The 16,533-nt window shown below is 42.0% G+C and overlaps 1 protein-coding gene across 1 annotated transcript; it reads left to right on the top strand.

The window, feature by feature from the left end:
- Positions 1–7,465: 7,465 nt before the first annotated feature.
- Positions 7,466–9,782, top strand: b3gnt2l (UDP-GlcNAc:betaGal beta-1,3-N-acetylglucosaminyltransferase 2, like; the record flags this gene model as incomplete). The annotated part of the gene is made up of 1 exon (XM_084310285.1): positions 7,466–9,782. A coding segment is annotated over one exon (975 nt), but the record flags the coding sequence as incomplete, so codon positions are not given.
- Between the last annotated feature and the right edge of the window lie 6,751 nt (positions 9,783–16,533).

Here is a 16,533-nt window from a genome sequence, read left to right as displayed (position 1 = left end):
GATGAAGACGCTAAACAGTTAGAAGTACCGATCACATTAGAAGAACTCAAGAAGGCCATATCCGGAATGAAAAACGGCAAAGCTCCGGGAATTGACGGTATCCCATCAGAAATGTACATTTCTTGCTGGGACATATTTGGACCCTTATTACTAAATATGATCTTATACTCAGTCAAAGAGGGAAGCTTCATTGAACACCAAAATACCGCACTCATTTCAGTTCTTCACAAAAAAGACAAAGACCCCACTGAATGCGGTAGTTACCGTCCTTTAAGCCTCCTCGGAACCGATGTCAAACTGTACTCTAAGATATTAGCCATCAGATTGCAAAAGCATATGACGTCTTTAGTTCATACGGACCAAACAGGCTTCATAAAAGGTCGCCTGATCAATGATAACATAAGGCGAATACTGCACGTACTAGATACAGACAAAGAGGACATCACACCTAAGGCGATACTATCCCTGGATGCTATGAAAGCATTTGACAGGTTGGAATGGTCGTTTCTATGGGCAGTATTGGAAAGGATGGGGTTAGGAAAAGGTTTCATTGATATGATTAAAGTACTATACAAGGACCCATCGGCCATGATTACAACAGGCACAATCATCTCCAAAATCTTTCCGGTATCACGCTCTGCCAGACAGGGTTGCCCTCTTAGTCCCGGACTATTCAATTTATCATTAGAGCCTTTAGCACAATATATAAGACAATCCCAATCCATAGAACCAATCGTAATCAAGGGCACACAACAAAAAATTAGTTTATATGCGGACGACGTAATATTGTTCATGCAAAACCCCAACACCACATTGCCTCATCTGCTCAAGTTGATTGAGAACTTTGGTGATTTATCGGGATTTAAGATAAATTGGCCGAAGTCGGCTTTCCTTCCACTTAACACCCCTGCAAAAAAATATATAACCCTCCCAGGTGCGATACCGATGGTAAAACATTTCAGATGCTTGGGAGTGGAAATATTCCCCACCATAAGACAAACGGTGAAGCACAATTACACAAAAATACAGAACAAAATCAAGGACGACCTGGACAGGTGGGCAAAACTTAAAAACTCAGTACAGGCAAGGGTATCAATAGTTAAGATGGATGTATTACCAAGAATCAATTTCTTCAGCTCAATGCTTCCGTTACCTCCTCCAGAGGGCTACTGGAAAAGATTACAAACCTCCACATACAAATTTATTTGGAATAACAAACCACCTCGCATAAAAAGATCCACCGCACAGAGAAGTAAAGCAGACGGTGGCATGGCAGTCCCAGATTTTTTACAATATTTTAATGCCTTCACATTAAGACCATTGAAGAAGATATGGTTTGACCCCGAGGCTTTGGTATCTTGGAGAAAATTAGAAGAAAACATAGTAGCCCCACAGAGATTGAAAGACATAGCATACACTAAACTTTCAATCAAACATTGTGAGCGAGAATTTGGCCCAATAATAACCCATGCAATCAGGACATGGCGGGAAACACAAAGGAAATTTCCTAACAATCAAGTATGGCATAATCACACTCCCATATTCAATAACAATGCTCTCTTAATGGGAAAACGACCTATAAGATTCCCTGTATGGGAAGAAAGAGGCATACACTCATTAGGGGATATTTTTAATAACAAGGGCCTCTGTAGTTATGTCGAAATATGCATAAAGTTTAACCTCACCGAGTCCACATGGCTTTTTTACATACAGTTACGACTTTGTATGAGATCTCACGGTGTTCCATTACACATACCAATTGAACACCACAGATACCACAAATTTTTCTATGACAGAGATACATTGGGAGGTTTTGTATCAAGTTTTTATTATCAATTACTAACGTCCTCGTACGAAACCCTTCAACTAGACAATGTCTGGAGGAGGGATATACCAGACCTGGAAAATGACTTTGATTGGCAAGGAGCCTGGGCAAATGTCCGACTTACATCAAGGAACCCGGATCATCAACAAATCAATCTGAACTATATTCACAGGACATACTTGACTCCTATAAGGCTGTGCAAAATGGGGCTTATACAAGACTCCAAATGCTCCCAATGTACAAATGGGGATGAAGGAACATTTATGCACATGTATTGGGACTGCCCACCAGTTAAGGCATTCTGGGAAGATGTGTCCCAACAATTATCAATACTCGTATTTTGGAATATACCTGTACACCCCGCGGTATTGCTATTGAATGATGTTTTTGAGTTTGCAGTGAACCCACAACTAAAAAGATTGGTTTTATCGGGTATCACAGTAGCTAAAAAACTGATTGCATCACGTTGGTTTCAACCGGAAAAAATGTGCCGGAAAGTGTGGTTTCTTACATATCTTGATGTGATATATCAAGAAATATCAACAGCAAGAATTCTAGGGCTCAATGAATCCAAAATGTTAATGTGGTTAGAAGTGGTGGAGAGAATAAAAGCTAGCCTATAATGGTGATGTCTGGTTAGGAGTGAGGGATAATGGAGGTACTATCCAAGAGGGGGTCCGGGAGGGGGGGATTTGAGCTGGAGCATATGTGTGTAGGGTTTTAGAAAATAGGTATTCGGGGTATATTATATACTAACATTTATATAATTGTAACTTCGCTGGATATACACGGTATACGGTTAAAATGTTATTATTGACTATTTTTGTTTTATCCTGTTTCTGTACTTGCATATATTTTAACCACCTTTACTGAAAGTTTCATTATACATTGTGTGTTGAGTACTGACTTTTAATAAGTTTTGTTTTGCAATAATAAAAAAAATTAAAAAAAAAAAAGAACAAAAAAATCTACTGGATAGCTTTGACCTAATACAGCATATAACAAATGCAACTCACAGGCTTGGGAATACACTAGACTTAGTTATAACAACAACTGGGCTAAGCATAACAAATATCTCAATAACTGAATTACCTCTCTCCGACCATCACTGTATATTTTTTGATACTCAAATAACCCTTACTAAAACAAAAAAAGAAATCATAGTTAAAAAGAGGCTCTTAAACGACAAAGCTGAATCAAAATTCATTGATCTTATCAGACTACATGAACCACACAATCATGACAGCTCTCTAAATGAAATGGTAGAAAATCTCAATGATGCAATGTCATCTATATTAAATTCTGTCGCCCCATTAAAAACGAAAAAGAAGAAAACTAGAGCCTCGCCCTGGTTAAACTATAATACGGTCAACGAAGAAAAAAGGAAATGTCGTGCAGCGGAGCGAAAATGGAGAAAAACAAAAACCACCATATGCTGTGATATATACAAAGATGCTTTAACTGCTTATAATAAAACCATCCGCTTAGCAAGGAAAGATTACTTCTCTAAAATCATTACAGAAAATGCTGGAAACTCCAGAATCCTCTTTTCCACTATTAATGTACTACTCAACACTGCCCCTACACCTCCTCAGTCATCAACGGTTAAGTGTGAAGAACTTGCACTATTCTTTAACAACAAAATAACCTTGATCAGGGCCAGCATTACTCATGATGGAAATAAAGCTGATTGCGGCAAACCGTGCAATGTAACCATGAGAAGTTTCACATGCATCACATTAGATGTACTCTGCAAAACTGTCTCAGAATGTAACTCCTCCACCTCAGACATTGACCCTATACCTACAGCTTTCTTCAAACGGGTATTTAATAGTGTTTCAAGTCCTGTGCTAGATATCATAAACACTTCCCTTAGGACTGGTATTTTCCCAGATGCCTTTAAAACAGCAGTTGTAAAGCCATTACTAAAAAAAACTAACTTGGATAGTAATGAAATGGCAAATTATCGTCCAATATCCAACCTACCATTCATTAGTAAAGTACTTGAAAAGATAGTTTCAGTTCAAATAAATTCCTTTCTTGAAGAAAACAACATCTTAGAAGAATTTCAGTCGGGATTCAGAAAATATCATAGCACTGAAACTGCCCTCACCAAAATAATCAGTGACCTCAGACTAAACTCTGACGAGAATAAGATCTCCATCCTTATCCTGTTAGATCTCAGTGCAGCATTTGATACAATCGATCACGATATTCTAATCGATTGTCTTGAAAACCATGTCGGTTTCTCAGAACATGTGCTGGGCTGGTTTAAAACATACATCAGAGGGAGGAAATTCTATGTTAAACTAGGAGATCACATGTCTGATATATACGACAACAACTATGGAGTTGCACAAGGGAGTTGCTTAGGTCCTTTACTCTTCTCCCTTTACATGTTACCGCTGGGTGATATCATCAGAGAACATAATGTAGATTTCCATAGCTATGCGGATGATACACAACTGTACATATCTGCTGAACCAAATGCTACAGCGATTGGCTCCATTACAGACTGCTTACTGGCAATAAATAAATAAATGGATGAGTAAGAACTTCCTGAAACTAAACGAGAACAAAACTGAAATTCTAATTATCGGCTCCAAAACTAGAAAAGAAACATTAATAAAGAACCTGGGGGGACTAACCCCTTGGATAAAATCTGAGGTCACTAGTCTTGGGGTTATCATAGATTCAGAACTGAACTTCAATTCTCATATTAGCAAAGTGAGGAAAACATCGTTCTTCCATTTCAGAAATATAGCAAAAGTACGACCATTTATTAATCAGAACGATGCTGAGAAGCTAATTCATGCATTCATATCTTGTAACTGCAGGAGTGTCATAGTGTAATTCTAGTTAGCTGCAGCGGTGATGTCATAATAGAACCGGTTATAACAGGCTAGAATGCCCTGGAACATTGTGATGTCATAATAGATCGCCCATAGTGTAATGTCCTGCTGTATTGTGATGTCATAATAGATCGCCACTAGTGTATAAATATGGAGACCCTATAAGGTTCGTCCCTTTACTTCTCCACCATCTTCAGACAAGCCACATCGACACCAGAGCTCCATAACAGTCCTCTCATATTGCATGCAGTCAATAAGGTACGTTTGGGGCCGTAATGCGCCTGTAGTTAAGTTCATTGGGTTAACAACCACCCTTGTAACGACCGATAAATTGTATGTATGTTGTTATGGTTTGATCCGTGATTGATTGTATTTCATGTATGTTTTCACAGTTTTACGGTTCGGAATAAAGATGTTCTCTTAGAACGGAAATAAAGCCAATCAGTAAACATCAAAGACGAGTTGCTTCATCATTGCAAGAGGGACAGTTACATATCTAGCCGGTTAGACTACTGTAATGCACTTTTCACAGGTCTCCCTAAGAAAACCACAGAGAGGCTTCAGCTAATCCAAAACTCTGCAGCCCGACTGCTAACTAGAACCAAAAGGAGAGAGCACATTAGTCCAGTCTTAGCTGCTTTACACTGGCTTCCTGTAACATTTAGAATTGACTTTAAGGTCCTTCTCCTTACATACAAAGCTCTAAATGGACAGGGACCTAGCTACATCGCCAACACTCTAATAAATTACACACCAGCAAGAACACTGCGATCATCAGCTGCTGGACTACTAGAGGCTCCCAGAAGCAGTAAAAAGAGGATCGGTAATGCAGCCTTTATCAACTATGCCCCAAAACTATGGAACAAACTACCCCAAAACATCAGGGAAGCCAACTCGCTAGACATCTTTAAAAGACAGCTTAAAACCTATCTCTTTGCTCAGGCATTTCACTGATAGATATCTGCTACCACCTAGTGGCAAGAGGAAACATCAGGGATATCCTGACACAACTTGTATTTACCTGCACTATTCTTACCCTGCCTACTCTTATACACTGCCTATCAAATTCATGTGTCGGTTATTGCACTTTTTACTTCTTACTGATGACTATTTTTAAACTGAATCATTTTAAACTATTTTTATTATTTGCTAGATCCAAATGTGAAACACTGTGATTATTTGTTCATGCAATAGGTCCTACTATTTAGTATGGGTTCGAGTCCCTGTGATCTAATATCACTAAATGTACAGTGTGGGTTCGAGTCCCTGTGATCTAGTATCACTAAAGTTACAGTGTGGGTTCGAGTCCCTGTGATCTAGTATCACTAAAGTTACAGTGTGGGTTCGAGTCCCTGTGATCTAGTATCACTAAAGTTACAGTGTGGGTTCGAGTCCCTGTGATCTAGTATCACTAAAGTTACAGTGTGGGTTCGAGTCCCTGTGATCTAGTATCACTAAAGTTACAGTGTGGGTTCGAGTCCCTGTGATCTAGTATCACTAAAGTTACAGTGTGGGTTCGAGTCCCTGTGATCTAGTATCACTAAAGTTACAGTGTGGGTTCGTGTCCCTGTGATCTAATATCACTAAAGTTACAGCAATATGTACTGGGAAGTATGTTGGGAATTACAGGAGTATTACTGAATAGAGAGCCCAATATGATGCTAGATCCAAATGTGAAACACTGTGATTTGCCATATCTTGCTATGCTCGTTCATGCCTGTATTTTTTATGTCCGTTCTATTTTATAATTTTTTTACTATTTTTAAACTGAATCATTTTAAACTATTTTTACTATTTGTGTTACTGAAAACTGTAAGCGGAGAGCCTATTGGGATGCTAGATCCTAATGTGAAACACTGTGATTCTACCTGTCTATCTTTTTATGCTCGCTTATGCCTGTATTTTTTACTGTTGTGAAGCACTTTGAACTGCAACCTCTGTATGAAAAGTGCTATACAAATAGAGTTATTATTATTATTATTATTATTATTATTATTATTATTATTATTATTATATGTTAAGAATCGGTGATGTGTGGTCAGTTATGGCATAATGTCATAGCCTTATTATTGTAAAATTGTCATATAATATGAAGTGATTAGAATTGTTCATGATCATTGAGAAAAGTAGTTTGGGTAATCTATTTTAAAAGCATCACCATTATATATCGGCCAAAATGTTCTGTACAGTACATTCAGATGACTGGCATTTCTTTTCTTTCTATTTATAGGAGCACCCAATGGATTACTAATTACCTGGTGACTATGATGTCATGCTGTGCTCTACCTGAGGACTGAAAGAAAAAATCTGCTGACTACAAGTTCTCTCTGGAAACCATGACTTGACTAGCATGCACAGACTGATCCCATTTGCTTCCTGTTGGTTTACTCACGTGGGACCAATGAAACTTCTTCAAACCCTCATTGCTATGGCTGCTCTTAGCAGTGTATTCCTCATCGTCCTCTACTCCACTCACCTACAGGTGACCTCTAGTCACCGGACTTTACAAGAGGACGTCATAAAGAATCCCAGACTTTATAGGAATGATGGTGGAGTACACCCCACTAATCAGAACAGTGTCACCACTCATGTTGATGCCCCTCATGTCGACACGCCTCATGTTGACACCCCTCATGTTGACACCCCTCATGTTGACACCCCTCATGTTGACACCTCTCCTGTTGACACTGCCAATGTGTCCGTTTCAGACAGCTTCAGCAAGGCCATTCCTAAGAATGGAGCCTACTGGAACCGCCTGCTCCACTCCACCCTTAGGCAGCTGAACGAGGGGAACCACACGTTCATAAAGGGTCACGCCAGTGGGCCTCATTGTCGAGAAATGAGCCAAGAGTTTCTGCAGACGAACATTCACGACTTCAGTTCCTACTCCGAACAGCACCAGGACTTCGTGCGGAGCATGGAATGCAGACATCCTCCGATCCTGATCGATCAGCCTGACAAGTGCCGTTCCAGTGAGGATGAGGGAGACGGCCATACCTTCCTCCTCCTCGCCATCAAGTCAAACCCAGGGAACTTTGAGCGGAGGCAGGCTGTGCGCGAGACGTGGGGAAGAGAGGGAGTCTACGAGGGTGGACTGAGAGTGCGCACGGTGTTCCTCCTGGGCAGATTGTCGCTCGACGATCCAGATCTCAAGGAGGTGCTGTCCTTTGAAGCAAAGCACTTTGGAGACCTGCTTCAGTGGGACTTTCGTGACTCCTTTTTCAATCTGACCCTGAAGGAGCACGCGTTCTACAGCTGGTCACTGACGCGCTGTCCTCACGTCTCTTTTGTTTTCAAAGGAGACGACGACGTGTTTGCCAACACGGAAGCGATCCTCAGGTACCTGCAGACTCTAGATTCTTCAAAGGCTGCGGAAATCTATGCTGGACAAGTAATTAGCACAGCCGGTCCCCACAGGGATCCTAAAATCAAGTACTATATTCCTATGACTTTCTATGATGGCCCATACCCTGCTTATGCGGGAGGAGGTGGGTACCTCTTCTCAGGGGCCTTACTGCGACCACTATACTACATCTCGCTCGTCATCCCGCTCTTCCCCATCGACGACGTCTACTCTGGGATGTGCTTTCTGGCACTGGGGATTCCCCCCGAGGCAGTTGGAGGCTTTTTCACCTTTGATATTTCGGTGAAGGATCGTGATAACATATGCGTACATAAGGATCTGCTCCTTGTTCACCAGCGCAGCCCACAGCAGGTGAAGAAGCTGTGGAGGGGCATTCACAGCCCCTTCTTAACATGTTGAACATGTGTGGTAGTTTTTGAACATAGATCATAACGGGAATTCAAATCAAACTAAGGTGTAATAGTCTTGTAGAAACATGCCAATCAAAAAGGTTCTAAGCCAACATAAGATTTAGTCAAAACAGCTGTCTTATTCAGTCAGTCCATGGGCCAAGTTAGCGCAGGAGGAAGTAATCAACAGCTTGGAAGGTGACAGAACCGGTTTCCTTCAAGACAATAGAGCAACTGTTTACAAGGGGGGTGGGTAAACAGCTAACACAATGAGATGATCAGATCACATACAGTTGGTATCGGCTGGCCCGCGGCCTAGGGACAACACAGGTGTAGCCAACCGGTCTGAGTAGTATGAAAAGTCTCAAATAGGAATTATAGTTAAATAACTTAAATGTGTGTTTAAAGAGATAGGAGGTTTACTATGACATACCTGCATAGATGACTGTTAGGCTGGACTGATGAGGCTGAATAGAGTAGTGTGATAATATGATGTGATTATACTAGCTCAGAGACAATCACTCAACACAATGTGAAATAACTGCAAATGTCTGTTATATTGGGGTAACAATCCTGAGTGAAACTGATATGAAATATACAATGATTATGAGTCTCATTTAGCATCAAGATAAACTGTTCTCTGTGTTTATGTAATCAATATATCTTGGGGTTCACCAACCAAAGTATTAAATATACAGTGAAACTATTCTCTGGGGGGAGCTCCAGTAGCTCACCACGTACCGCAAGTGCTATTTCAGCGCCGTGGACAACCGCGCTCGCGCGGATCTGGGGCTGAGCGCGTTCGAATCCCGGACGGCAGCCGTGCCTTTCCCAGAGTGTCTTTCCCCCCATCTGAACCCTTTCAGCCTGCTTCTGTCGGTCGAACTTGACCAAGTATGAATGCGACGAAAAAGCGATAAACGCTAAAAAGAACCAGCTGACTGGTCAAAGTTTTAAAAAAAAGAAACTATTCTCTGGGCTTAAACAAAGGGAGGTTCAGTTGGCTGTGTAAGGACAGCCCCCTGTTTCAAATCCAAACGTAGCCGGCCTGGGATTGGATGAAAGGATTTGATGATGTCATTTTTGATGACATCACGCAGAAGGCTCTAGGTTGGGATATAAGCTTGGGTGGGGTGACTGTGAGAGGGACTCTGAAACCACACCCCAAGACCACACACACCGACGCGGGCAGAGGAGCAGAAGAACAAAGAACAGAACTTTGGAGGGAGAATAGACTGCTTTGTTCACTAGCCAAGAGAACAAAGCCATCAACAATTTATCAACTATCATTCATTAATCTGATTTCTTAGATAGGGCGAGAGCGGCATAGTGCTCCGGTACCTTGAATCTTTTATAGCATTCTTTATTGTAATTTGTATACAACTCTTAACTTTGATTAAACAGCTGCTGTTAACTACCCTCTTCTCCTAATTCCTCCTGCTGCGCCGCTGAGCGTCATAACAAAGACCCTCGGGTCTTTGTTTAAAGTATTTTCCAGGGCTTTAAAGTTTTTGAATCACAACGCAGAGCAGAGGAGATTAGGTTCTGATACAGAACCTAACCATTTAGCTTGGGAAAATACTACACATGACAGCCAAAACCCAGGGTCCAGCCAAGCATGCATTAATACAGAGGCCTCCCTTTCGTCACCTGCGGTGTCCTGTTTCATTCTGATGGTGGAGCAGGTACAATATGGTTTAGAAGGCTTTGTTCAGCTCCCACCATTCTTAAAGGGGCTATACTTTTGGAACAACCATTATCTGAAATGAAGAAAAAAAAATAATAATAAAAAAATCTAACCCTAACTAACCTTACTGGCATGCACTTGTCCTAATATACTAACCTACACTGTAGCACTCAACACTTTGATGAACATTCTTACTCAGCTGATAGAGTTGTGCCATTCCTGATGACTTGGCGTACAGAACTTGTAAGTCGCTTTGGATAAAAGCGTCAGCTAAATGACTAAATGTAAATGAGTATCACGCTAACTCGACCACAGGCTGTCAATAAAGACCATTAAAGGGATAGTTCAGATTTATTTCATTTATTTATTATTTGTATTGCCAGTAATGTAATCCATGCAGGTTAATAGCTGACTTACTGAGACCCATGGTCAGAAGTTCTGGCCATGTTCTGAGCGACCAGGGCAGGTTCAGACTGAGATTTTCCAGTCTGGCTTTAGACCCTCCCACAGCACAGAGACTGCCCTGGTCAGGGTCCTAAACGACCTTCTCATGGTGGCTGACTCCGGTTCCCCCAGCTTACTGATCCTGCTTCACCTTTTGACACAGTGAACCATCGCACTCTGTGTCAGCGCCTCTGGGAGGTGGGAGTTACAGGAAAGGCTCTTGACTTCTTCCACTCCTACCTCTCTGAGAGGCAGGAATATGTAATGCTGTGGAACCTCACCTTCAGCACAAGATGTGTTACCTCCGGCGTCCCCCAGGGGTCAGTCCTGGGGCCCCTGCTTTTTAATTTACATGCTCCCCCTTGGCAACATACTCAGAAGCCCCAACATCGAGGTTCCACTCGGATGACACCCAAATGTATCTCCAAACCTCCCCTGACCCACACCTGGCTCTCACTCGGGCTACCAGTTGCCTTGACGACATCCGCCACTGGATGAGTTGTAACTCCCTGCAGCTCAATGGCAGTAAGACCGAAGCCATCCTCATCGGCCATTGACAATCACTCCATCCCCCTTTCCTCACTTGTCACCAGCCTGGGTGTAAAGTTGGATTCATCACTGTCATTCGATGCACATGTAAAAACAGTCTGTCAAACCTCATTCTACCACCTAATTTATGCAAATGACATGTCGTCAGCTTGTGACTGCAACTTGTTCCTGTTTGCGGACGACTCAGCCCTGCTGGTCCCTGACAAGAACAAGTTACAGGTTGAAAAAGCCCTCAGCTCGGAACTAGGCAAAATCTGCATATGGCTCGCCGACAACAAACTATCATTACACATGGGCAAAACAGAGTCCATACTCTTCGGTTCAAATAACAAACTCAGCAAGACCGACGGCTTCTCGGTTACAGTGGGTGACAATATTGTCACAAAGAAAGATGAAATTACCTACCTAGGTTCCATCCTAGAGGCTAATCTTTCCTGTGACAAAATGGCATCCAATGTAATAAAAAAAGTCAACCAACAAACTCTATTCTTGTACCGGATCTCCTCTCTGGTAAACAAGAATACCCTGAAGACTCTGGCAGGAGCACTCATTCAAGGGTACTACGACTATGCTTGCACCTCATGGTACCAAAGCACCTCAAAGGCACTAAAAAACAAATTACAAACATCTCAAAACAAGCTAGTCAGACTACTGCTTGACCTGACTCCTTGAACCCACCTCACCCCGGCCCACTTTGACAACCTAGGATGGCTTAGAGTAGACGACAGAGTACAGCAACTTGCAATGGGCCTGGTCTACAAGATACACTACACGACCAAGGTACCCATGTACATGTCAAAATACTTCCCAAAGGTCAGTGAATACCACGATCACAACACCAGAGGGAGCTCCACAAATCATGTTAAACCCAGATTCGGCTCAAACAAGGGACTAAACACATTTCGCAATTATGCCACATCAATGTGGAACGCCCTACCCAAAGCTGTAAAGGAATGTGAATCACTACCCACTTTCAAAAACACTCTCAAAGAACACCTACGGGAGACTGCAATTCGAAACTGGCCCCTACAAATGTCCTAACCCAGTTGTACAGTAAATGACCAAGTATGGCTTTGACAGTATTCCAATGTACAGTGTGTGTGTGTCCCCCCTACCTCCAATGTACAGTCCCCCCCCCCCCCCCCCCCCCCCCCCACCTACCCAACCTCCTCCAATGTACAGTTTATACGTCAAATGTATATACACTCTTTTCTGGACACTTTTTGTATCACAAACAGTACTGTATTTGCAAATCTGGTATGTCATAAATGTATAGATGTAGCAGTACTGTCTATCTGTATGTCGTGTGTGTCATATGTTATGATGAATTGAAAATGGGGGACCCTGATGTAAACAAGACGAAAGTCTTTCTCTGGTCTGCATCCCCTTAACAATTGTATGTATTGAGCAGCTGTACTGTACTGTACCCATTCTGCAATCTGTTAATACACTTTTCAATCAATCAATCAATCAATCAATCAATCAATCAATCAATCAATCAATCAATCAATCAATCAATCAATCAATCAAACCCCAGTCCTCCACTCCCTTCACTGGCTGCCAATAAACCAGCGGATCAACTTCAAGGTTCTCCTGCTGGTCTACAAGGCCATAAATCACTCCGGCCCGACCTATCTCCAGGACCTCCTCTCCCCTCAACCTGCATCCAGGTCACTCAGGTCTGGCAGCTAAAACCTCCTCGCTATCCCATGCACTTGACTAGGCTGTCAACCTTTTTTTCCCCGCACTGGGGCCACGCCTGTGGAATCAGCTGCCAGGATCCATCAAGGCCTCAGACTCCCTTGCTGCCTTGAGGGACCCTGATGTAAACAAGACAAACGTCTTTCTCTGGTCTGCATCCCCTTAACACTTTGGTTGCCTTGGGTTAAATTCATGATATACCATAGGTTGCCGGCTCTATTTGTCTATGGAGAAGTACCCCTTCTTTGCATGGCTATAACTTTTTTAATTCTATTGCTACATTGCCATTATTAGGGCCCATTCAAAGTCCTATATGTATTGTTCATTGTGTAGCAACGTTAAACTTTTTCATTCACATATTCATAGTAAAGTATGGTCTAATGTATAAGTATGTTTTCATCTCTTTCTGCAGCTTTCTCCAGAACGTGATCTATAGCCCCAAATGCATTATATTGATGATGCAATACAGTTTTATGGCAATCAGCGTGATATAAAAAATTCCAACTAGACGTACTTCTAGAAGTTACTACACGTCATCTGATGTTGACCGGATGGGCTAGGGGGCGTTTATAATTCCGTGGGCAGCGTTATACCAATCATCTAATGTGGGTCAAATGTTGATAATAGCAGTTAGTATCGAAGACGGTAACGTTACACGCTGAAACTCACCCCAGTCTCTGCGCGCCGTTGGGCGATCATCGTAGAGTAGAAGTCTTATCATTATGGGATGTAAATTTACCCGGTCCATCTCCAGCTTGTATAATGGTATATACGTCCAAATCATGTTGTTTATCGAGTTATTGGCAATCGATCACTGTGTAGCGTGACGAGCCAGAGTCCCGGGACCTATAGCGAGTGCCCGGAAGTACTACGGACGTCTAGCACAACCTCTATGGCACATCCTGTTAAGCGATTGCGCCGATCGGCCACCAGATGGCGCTCCTGAACCGCCAGAGAGCTCAGTGGGTCCTGCTGGTGGATCTCAGGCCAGCGGAGGGGACATATGAATCCGATCGCAGATTTTTGAAATATTGATATAAGGACGACGTAAAGCGTCCTCCGGCAACTTGAGCATGGCCGGGAATGACGTCTAAAGACGTTTCCCGGCATAGAAAGTGTTAACAATTGTGTGTATTGAGCCGTATTGCAGGGACGCGGGAAGGGGGGGTGCGGGGGGTGCTGCAGCACCCCCCCTCAATTATTGCAAAAAAAAGTATTTATATATTTGTATATACTGTAACTGTATAACTGTAACACTGTATATTATAAGTGTATCCTGCTCAAAGCACGTCACCATTTTAATATTGTGTGTATTGAGCCGTACTGTATTGTAGCCATTCTCCAATCTGTTAAATAAAGTTTTCATTCATTCATTACACTACTGTATGTACACAATCATACGTGTAAAACCGAGTAGATTTTCGAGTGATGACAGACTGTCACAGACTGTCACAGACTGATTGAATGACAGGTGAAACAACTAATTGTATTCACCTCTTGTCTCCCGCCCTTCCCACGCGCCACAAACCACTGAGCTACTGTGATACAGTGCTTGCGCAGTCAGTCGATTTGAGCTAGTAGTCAGACTTTGCTAGCACAGAATGTCTCACTCGCAGAAAAGAAAAATATCAGATTTATTTTCGAAACGTCCCGCCGGTCCCAGTGACAGTCCCACTAAATCTGATAAACGTCAGAGAGAGACAGAGACGACAGGTTCAGCCTCAGCATCAGGTATTGAAGAGTTAACTGAGTCTGTTCCCCTATACCCCCCCTCGGGCGCCAGGGGCTTCCACTGAGGGGTGATGCAAATAGGGATGGGGTGTTATGGCAGCTCATGATGGAAAGAGTGCGCACCGAGTCTGATCCCGAGTTGAAGAATTGGCTCCAAAAGAGAGACAACTGGATGTCCAACAACATCCAAAACGAAATCTTACAGCTGCTTGCCCATGATATTCAGCGACAAATTAGAGGCAAAGCATCCAAAAACCCAATCTTTGGCTTGAGCGCTGACGGAACCACTGATGTCACTCACTGGAAAAGAACAATTCTCGTGTAATATACAGTTAGCCGATGACAACTTGGAAGCTCAGAACTTCTTTTGGGGTTTTTACAATGCCCGGCCCAGACACAACAGCCGAGACGCTGTTTTTGTGTATAAAATACTTTTACGCCTCGACCTGCCCATGGAGAGGCTGATAGGATACTGTTTTGACGGGGCCAGCAACATGTCTGGGGGGTACAGGCTAGACCAGGGGTTCCCAAACTTTTCAGGCCGCGACCCAAAAAAAACTGTGTCAGAGAGCCGCGACCCCCACTATTATAGGAGGTAAAAAAAAATATTTTAAATGGAAATGTATGGTTGAAACATGCAAACGTTCAAACGCACACACACTAATAAGCATTGGAGGCTTTTAACCACTTTTTAAGCAGGGGGTCTGGGGGTCCCCCACCAGGAATTTCTTTGTTACAAAGACTTAATTTCCTGCATTCTGGTGCAGGCATTTTATTTTATTTGTACCCTTTAAATGCCAGTGTTTGTGATGGCATCACAACTTATTGTTAAAAAACAGGCTAGCATATGTATGATTAGCAACAACACAGATTTTTATGGATTTTCAGTTTTTTGTAATTGATAAATACAATATTTTATTCAACTTCAGCCCTGATCATAACACCACATATTCATTTTATAATTCTAACCCTTTAAATGCCAGTGTGTGTGATGGCATATATTTGCAATATATCAAATGCAAAGTACATTTTTCTGGGGGGGATTATTACAGGCTAGCATGTGTCAATGATTAGCAGTTTTTCGTAAGGATCCCGCCTCCACCAATCACATGCGGCTCCCTTTGTGTGTGTGTGAGAGCAAGAGAGAGAGAGAGAGAGATAGTTCTCCAACTTGTGTGAGTTGCAGTGATCTCCTGGTTGTTCCCCACCTAGGTTATCTAACTATTGCGCTGGTGCAAATAGAAACACTGGCCTGGCCTGCTTCTAAGTTCAGTGGCCTGACCGAATTTTTATTTTTTTTTTCATCTGGCGACCCCCCAGCACCCCCTGCCGTTTTATAGTTCCCGCGTGCCATTGTATTGTACCCATTCTGCAATCTGTTAAATACATTTTTATTCATTCATTCCTTCAAGGCATTTATTTTACTCTGCCTTCCAATTTTTTTTTTACTGCTCATGTTTTTCTTTTATTCATTTGAATGTTTTTATGTTTTAAACCTTTTTATTATGTTTTTATTTTATTCATTTTAATGTTTTAAACCTTTTATTTTATATTATTTTTCCTTTTGCTGTGAAGCACCTTGAGATCTCACTGAGTTTAAAGTGTGCTATATAAATTAAATGTAACAAAAGTTTTAATCCACACAACATGTAAACTAAAGTTTTAATCCACACAACATGTAAACTAAAGTTTTAATCCATGCAACATGTAAACTAAAGTTTTAACCATCCACAACAGAATATAACAGTCCTTGTGTATTTCCTATGCTTGATTTTTCTCTTAGACCAGCATGATCTTAGAACAAAAGAAATAATGAAAGGGTGTATAACTATGCACTGGGGCTACTTATGTAGCTAGCTAGTTCCAAGATACTGTTGTCTGAGGAGAATCAAGTATCGGAAATACATGAGGACTGTTTTCTCTTGTGGTTGGTTAAAACCTTTGTTTGCATGTCATGGTGTGGATTTAAAACTTTTCTTAGTTATCAGATC

The sequence above is a fragment of the Notolepis coatsorum genome, assembly GCF_963971535.1.
Source record: "Notolepis coatsorum genome assembly, chromosome: 1".
Classification (NCBI taxonomy): domain Eukaryota; kingdom Metazoa; phylum Chordata; class Actinopteri; order Aulopiformes; family Paralepididae; genus Notolepis; species Notolepis coatsorum.
Note: the sequence above shows the minus strand (reverse complement) of the source record. Positions and strands in the feature narration are given on the sequence as shown.